The following is a 7700-nucleotide window of genomic DNA, read 5'->3' as shown; positions in this document are numbered from 1 at the left end:
AACTTCTCTGTGTTTCTACTTCATTTCTACTTTCTTATCTGTGCTCATTTTATTCTCAGCCTTTGGCCTTCCTTCTTCTTCCCTTGTCTTTCATCTTTACTCTCCTGGATCAAAACAGTACCCTGTCCCAGTTTTCAATTCTTCATCCAAGTAAAGGTCTAATTGACAGGCCAACATAAATTCATTACGTATAAGCATCTTGAGTTGTTTGGTCCTCTTCAGAACTTTCTTTCCACATCCAATCTCAGCAAATGAGACTCAGGTTGGCTGAAGCAGCTCTCATACTAGTTATTGGCTTTCCTTCCCAAACCAACAGCTATTCCATTTTTTCCCAAAAATTATCAATAGCATAGCACATAGCTCTACTTCCAATCTCCCCACTTTGCTGATTTTTCTTCTGTTACCCAAATGTCACTCAGGAGAACAGGCTTGCAAACTATTGTTTAAAGAATGGGGGTGTGTAGGGACCGGAGAGATAGCATGGATGTAAGGCATTTGCCTTGCATGCAAAAGGATGGTGGTTCGAATCCCGGCATCCCATATGGTCCCCCGAGCCTGCCAGGAGTGATTTCTGAGCATAGAGCCAGGAGTAACCACTGAGTGCTGCCAGGTGTGACCCAAAAACCAAAAAAAAAAAAAAAAGAAAAGAAAAGAAAAGAAAAGGGGTGTGGGGATAAATGGGCCTTCCCAGGCAATAGCAATCTCTGTGCTTAGATAGCCCAGCTCTGTGGTAGAAGAAAAATCAAGCAGGTTGAGAACTTAAGCCCTGTAAAATCATGCTCCAACAAATGCATATTTGTTAAATAAAACTTTACCCATCACAGTTGTGCCTTCATGCCTGCACCTTATCTTTGGCAAATGGGATTGATCCATCTCTTCACTGGAAATGCACTAGGATATCATGACAATCTAGATGAGTGAAAGAAGTAGAATGCCTGTCTAGAATATAGGCAGGGATTGAGAAGGAAGAAGATAGGGGGCATTAGTGGTGGGAATGTTGCACTGGTGAAGGGGAGTTTTCTGTTTAGGACTGAAACCCAGCTACAATCATGCTTGTAATTGTGGTGCATAAATAAAGATTTTATTAGAAAGAAAGAAAGAAAGAAAGAAAGAAAGAAAGAAAGAAAGAAAGAAAGAAAGAAAGAAAGAAAGAAAGGAAGGAAGGAAGGAAGGAAGGAAGGAAGGAAGGAAGGAAGGAAGGAAGGAAGGAAGGAAGGAAGGGAAGGAAGGAAGGAAGGAAGGAAGTAAGGAAGGAAGGAAGGAAGAGAAAGAAGGAAGGAAGGAAGAAGAAGAAGAAGAAAGAAAGAAAGAAAGAAAGAAAGAAAGAAAGAAAGAAAGAAAGAAAGAAAGAAAGAAAGAAAGAAAGAAAGAAAGAAAGAAAAAAGGAAGGAAGGAAGGAAGGAAGGAAGGAAGGAAGTGTTGTGTTAAATAAATAACGATGGGGCTGGATGGTGAAGGATGCCATCCAGCCCACGTGGCTCTGCAACCTCCATGCAGCCGGCGAGTTCCAGGCCCAGGTGAAATTACTCACTCACACGCAGCCATCAGGAAGAATCATCTTTATTCATGCCCTTGCCACCACAGGTGTGTGGCCTATGTCAACCTTTTAAGCACAGCTATATTTTGCTAGCCCTGCATCTTATCTCCTGTTAGCCATCTTCCCTTTGGGCTCCATGCGGCCCAAAGATCCAAAAGCCAGGAAGCCAAGCCGGGCCAAGAGAGAAACGGCAAAAGGCCCGAATCCCCTGGCTCAGAGGTTTATCTATCCTTTTCCAGACCCCTCCCAGAAATGGGAGGTCTTGCAGGTAGTTACACCTATTATCCGGTTCCCAAGACCCCTCCCAGATATGGGTGGGTCTTAGGGTCTTTGCACCCAACTTCAGGGTTTTAGCTAGGTACACCAACATTTCCTCCTTTTCTTAATATTTTTATGCACCAACGTAATAGAGTGAAAATTAATATACCAGCCCTTTTCAAAAACATATCATTTGCAAAATATACTTTACACCTGTAACCTAAAATTCTATTAATGCTTTTTTACCAAGCACTATTTTGGAACTTTCATGTTCCTATATTTTTAAACTATATTGGGGGAACTTTATTGTTCCTATAACTTTTCTATACACAAGTACTGCAGCATACATGCATAACATACATTTTAAAAACAGGCTAAGTACATTAAAATACACAGTAAAACATTTTGCAATTGAAAATATTAACTTTGAAAGACAACAAAACACATTTAAATCATAAAGAAAATGACTAAGACAAAGATGCAGGTGGTTAGAAATTAGATGTTAAAATGGGCTAATCTGTATTACCTCCCTTATATTTTTATTTTTTAACCACTAACTAATTAAAACTTATTCCATCACCAACTATGAGTAAAATATTACTACCCACTAATTTTCTACACCTAAAACCATAGTTTAGATTAATTTGTCCCACGCTGATTTCACCACGTGGCTTTTGTAAACTTTTAAAGTTCAGATGTTGGTTTGTCCCACGCTGATCTTACCACGTGGCTTTCTTTCGTAGTTCCAGGCTCCGCTGCCAGTTTGTGATCTGGAGCGAGGATTCCAGGTTTTTCGCTTTTCCGGGCAAAGCTGAGCCCAGCCAAGCCGATCCCAGCCGAGATTCCAGCCGAGCCGAGCCCAGCCGCTTGGAGCTTTTCGCAGCTTTTTTTTTTTTCTTTGGGCGCACTTTGCAAGCAAGTTTTCGGCCACTTTTCTGATGCTGGAGGGGCTTCACCGCTGCCTTATTTTTCCCTCCGGGCGCACTTTGGAAGCAGCTTATGGATGTTCAGAGTTTCAAGTGATTTAAACTAAAAGTTCAGTTCGAAATTTCCAAAGTCGAAATCCAAATTCAAGCCAAAGGTCATTTTTAGAAAATCAGTCCACTTTAAATACAGTCTTTTTTCTCCTCCGTTTCCAATTTAGACTTTTAATAAGTTTTTGAAGAGGCCGAGGTTTTTGGTTTTTGTAACAAAGTTTTAGTTCTGGGCCTTGGCCAGAGGTGGTGCAAGCTTTCACCTCTCTTGTTTTAATGGCCTTTGAACCCCCAGATGGGGTGTCGGCCATTTTTAAAAATGGTTGCACGTGGCCCAGGGTTTTGGGCTCAGTGCACCCGACAAGAGCCAAAATTAAACTGAAAAGCAGAAATGTTACCATTGTTGCTGGTTTCTTGGGTCCAGGATTCAGGTCAAAGTTCGGAGCGCCAGATGTTGTGTTAAATAATTAACAATGGGGCTGGATGGTGGATGATGCCATCCAGCCCACATGGCTCTGCCACCTCCATGCAGTCGGCGAGTCCCAGGCCCAGGTGAAATCACTCACTCACAGGCAGGCTTCAGGAAGAATCATCTTTATTCATGCCCTAGCCACCACAGGTGTGTGGCCTATGTCAACCTTTCAAGCATTCAGCAATATTTTGCTAGCCCTGCATCTTATCTCCTGTTAGCCATCTTCCCTTTGGGCTCCATGCGGCCCAAAGATCCAAAAGCCAGGAAACCAAGCTGGGCCAAAAGAGAAACGGCAAAAGGGCCGAGTTCCCTGGCTCAGAGGTTTATCTATCCTTTTCCAGACCCCTCCCAGAAATGGGAGGTCTTGCAGGTAGTTACACCTATTATCCGGTTCCCAAAACTCCTCCCAGATATGGGCGGGTCTTGGGGTACACCACAACAAAACAGTACCCTGTCCCAGTTTTCAATTCTTCATCCAAGTAAAGGTCTAATTGACAGGCCAACATAAATTCATTACGTATAAGCATCTTGAGTTGTTTGGTCCTCTTCAGAACTTTCTTTCCACATCCAATCTCAGCAAATGAGACTCAGGTTGGCTGAAGCAGCTCTCATACTAGTTATTGGCTTTCCTTCCCAAACCAACAGCTATTCCATTTTTTCCCAAAAATTATCAATAGCATAGCACATAGCTCTACTTCCAATCTCCCCACTTTGCTGATTTTTCTTCTGTTACCCAAATGTCACTCAGGAGAACAGGCTTGCAAACTATTGTTTAAAGAATGGGGGTGTGTAGGGACCGGAGAGATAGCATGGATGTAAGGCATTTGCCTTGCATGCAAAAGGATGGTGGTTCGAATCCCGGCATCCCATATGGTCCCCCCGAGCCTGCCAGGAGTGATTTCTGAGCATAGAGCCAGGAGTAACCACTGAGTGCTGCCAGGTGTGACCCAAAAACCAAAAAAAAAAAAAAAAAAAGAAAAGAAAAGAAAAGAAAAGGGGTGTGGGGATAAATGGGCCTTCCCAGGCAATAGCAATCTCTGTGCTTAGATAGCCCAGCTCTGTGGTAGAAGAAAAATCAAGCAGGTTGAGAACTTAAGCCCTGTAAAATCATGCTCCAACAAATGCATATTTGTTAAATAAAACTTTACCCATCACAGTTGTGCCTTCATGCCTGCACCTTATCTTTGGCAAATGGGATTGATCCATCTCTTCACTGGAAATGCACTAGGATATCATGACAATCTAGATGAGTGAAAGAAGTAGAATGCCTGTCTAGAATATAGGCAGGGATTGAGAAGGAGGAAGATAGGGGGCATTAGTGGTGGGAATGTTGCACTGGTGAAGGGGAGTTTTCTGTTTAGGACTGAAACCCAGCTACAATCATGCTTGTAATTGTGGTGCATAAATAAAGATTTTATTAGAAAGAAAGAAAGAAAGAAAGAAAGAAAGAAAGAAAGAAAGAAAGAAAGAAAGAAAGAAAGAAAGAAAGAAAGAAAGAAAGAAAGAAAGAAAGAAAGAAAGGAAGGAAGGAAGGAAGGAAGGAAGGAAGGAAGGAAGGAAGGAAGAGAAGGAAGGAAGGAAGGAAGGAAGAGAAAGAAGGAAGGAAGGAAGAAGAAGAAGAAGAAAGAAAGAAAGAAAGAAAGAAAGAAAGAAAGAAAGAAAGAAAGAAAGAAAGAAAGAAAGAAAGAAAGAAAGAAAGAAAGAAAGAAAGAAAGAAAGAAAGAAAGAAAGAAAGAAAGAAAGAAAGAAAGAAAGAGAAGGAAGGAAGGAAGGAAGGAAGGAAGGAAGGAAGGAAGGAAGGAAGGAAGGAAGGAAGGAAGGAAGAAGAAAGAAAGAAAGAAAGAAAGAAAGAAAGAAAGAAAGAAAGAAAGAAAGAAAGAAAGAAAGAAAGAAAGAAAGAAAGAAAGAAAGAAAGAAAGAAAGAAAGAAAGAAAGAAAGAAAGAAAGAAAGAAAGAAAGAAAAAAGGAAGGAAGGAAGGAAGGAAGGAAGGAAGGAAGGAAGGAAGGAAGGAAGGAAGAAAAAGAAAAAAGAGAAAGAAAAAAGTGGGTAAGGGCCTTCCAGGAGGCCAACAGCCTGGGGTGGATGCAATAGCTGACGTTCCAAAGACCTTTAACTGGGAGATGGGAGCGCCCCTGGAATGAGTCTCTAGTCTAGATCTTGAGCTAGGTGTGCATGTACTTGTGTGTATTTTTTTTGTCATAAAATCTTGATGTAAGGGGCTGGAGAAATAGCACAGTGGCGTTTGCCTTGCAAGCATCCGTCCCAGGACCAAAGGTGGTTGGTTCAAATCCCGACATCCCATATGGTCCCCTGTGCCTGCCAGGAGCTATTTCTGAGCAGACAACCAGGAGTAACCCCTGAGCACCGCCGGGTATGACCCAAAAACCAAAAAAAAAAAAAAAAAAAAAAAAAATCTTGATGTAAAAGGGAGATTATTAAGGCAATATGCTGCGGAATTTGTTGGCTCTTCATCAGATTACCCAGAGAACCATAAGTACTGTTTCTCGCTGGCAGTTTGAAAATAAGGTGCCAGAGAAACAAAAACTATTTCAGGAGGACAATGGAATTCCAATACATCTAAAGGGTGGGGTGTCTGATGCCCTCCTGTATAGAGCCACTATGATTCTGACAGTTGGTGGAAGAGCATATGCCATATATCAGCTGGTAATGGCTTCATTTCCCAAGAAGCAAGATCGACTTCAATTTATTACCTCAATAGTCAATTAAAAAATGGACCACTAATCTGAGTTTTTTGGGATCAATATTTATTAACTTGTACTTAACTGTCACCAATAAGTCAATCTTTACCATTAAAAAGAAATCTTGATGTAAGCACCATGATTACAAGCATGATTGTCGTTGGGTTTCAGTCATAAGCAGAACACATCCCACTTCACCAGTGTGAATGACTATCTAGCGAGGCCTAGATAGATGTTAGGAGAAAGTGAAGTGGGTGCAGTGGGCGGTGCGTACGGTGGGTGTGGCTCGTGGTGGGCGTGGCCCGGGCCTCCCGGAAGTGGGGCCGATTGTGACGGCACCTGAGCCCAGGTGTCACCGGCTCAATTAGCGCCAGAGCCGGTTGGAGAGAGCCGCGGGCCGCGCTCGCGTCCCTCGCGTCGAGAGAGCCTCCCCCTGTTCGACGGCAGAGAATGTCCCCGTGGCTCGCCGCCTTGGGAAGTGGGGCGGCCACTCGCCGGAGCCCCGCGTGTTGAAAGCCTGACCTGCGGGCTGATGAGACGCGGTCGCCGGGGGGCCCCCACTGAGCAGCGCCCCTGAGCGTCGAGCGCCTCGGAAGGACTCGGATCCCGCGGACCATGGCTCCGGGCCGTCGACGGCAGCTGAACACGCGGCAGCACCGACAGATAGCGCTGCCGCAGGTGCAGAGAGCCGGAGCCCGGGTGCACAAAACCGGGCCCCGGGTGCCGCCGCCGCCTCCCCTGCCGCTGCCCCCGCAGCCGCCGCCGCCCCCGACCCCGACCCCGACGCCCGGGGCTCCGCGGACCCCGCCGCAGTCGGACGCCTCGCTGGGGGACCTGGGCGAGCAGCGCGAGCGCTGGGAGACGTTTCGCAAACGGCAGCGGCTGAGCTGCGAGGGCGTCGCCAAGCTGCTGCTGGACACCTTCGAGCACCAGGGCCTCGTGAAGCACTCGGGGGGCTGCCACTGCGGCGCCGTGCGCTTCGAGGTGTGGGCCGGCGCCGACCTGGCCGTGGTCGACTGCAACTGCAGCATCTGCACGAAGAAGCAGAACCGCCACTTCGTGGTACCCGCCACCCTCTTCAAGCTGCTCAAGGGCGCCGACCAGCTGACCACCTACACCTTCAACACGCACAGAGCCCGGCACACCTTCTGCAAGAAATGCGGGGTGCAGAGCTTTTACCAGCCCCGCTCCGGCGACAGCAGCGTCGGGGTGGTCCCGCACTGCCTGGACGACGGCACCGTGCGGAGCGTGGTGGTGAAGGAGTTCAATGGCGCCAACTGGGAGAAGGCCATGAAGGAGTGGAAGATGAAGAACGCGGCCAAAGAGTGAGCCCCGTGCTGGGCTGGCCCCCCCAAGGAAGATGAGTGGCGGGCTTGCCGCCTGCTCGGTGCAGCTGCTAATTCATGGGCCGCCCCCTACCTCCTCTCTTCCAGGCATTCCCTTGACCCTAGTTGGGACTGACGGGCATCGGTTGACACCATTTCTTCTCTTCCCAACTTTTGTGTGACCTTAAAAAAAAATCATAAACCATTTTTTAGCTTTAAACAAAGACAGAGTGGCTCCTGGTGTATCTGGTTTCGTGTGACTGGAAGTGTGTGCTAGTGATGGGAAATGAGAGTACTAATTCAGCAGCTCTGAATCCTTTGGGGGACTCATTGGTCTTGTAGGAGAAAATTGGCCCTTTTCCCTTAGCTGAGGAATGAATATGTAAAAATAGGGATGTATGAAATGGTCCGTGTTAGTTAGGGTTTCCTTAAGG

General features: G+C 46.0%; 2 protein-coding genes across 2 annotated transcripts; both read left to right on the top strand.

Moving 5' to 3' along the window:
• The first annotated feature begins 5687 nt into the window (after window positions 1–5687).
• LOC126022760 (cytochrome c oxidase subunit 7A2, mitochondrial-like) lies at window positions 5688–5969 on the top strand. Its single transcript, XM_049783758.1, has one exon. It carries the CDS (start codon window positions 5688–5690, stop codon window positions 5967–5969), a length of 282 nt encoding a protein of 93 aa, XP_049639715.1.
• Window positions 5970–6556: 587 nt separating this feature from the next.
• On the top strand, window positions 6557–7270 carry LOC126014782 (centromere protein V-like). Its single transcript, XM_049777867.1, has one exon. The coding sequence runs from the start codon at window positions 6557–6559 to the stop codon at window positions 7268–7270; it is 714 nt and encodes a 237-aa protein (XP_049633824.1).
• Window positions 7271–7700: the final 430 nt, after the last annotated feature.

Source organism: Suncus etruscus, chromosome 1 (assembly GCF_024139225.1).
Source record: "Suncus etruscus isolate mSunEtr1 chromosome 1, mSunEtr1.pri.cur, whole genome shotgun sequence".
NCBI lineage: Eukaryota > Metazoa > Chordata > Mammalia > Eulipotyphla > Soricidae > Suncus > Suncus etruscus.
The sequence above is the reverse complement of the archived record's forward strand: the minus strand, read 5'-3'. Positions and strand labels throughout refer to the sequence as shown.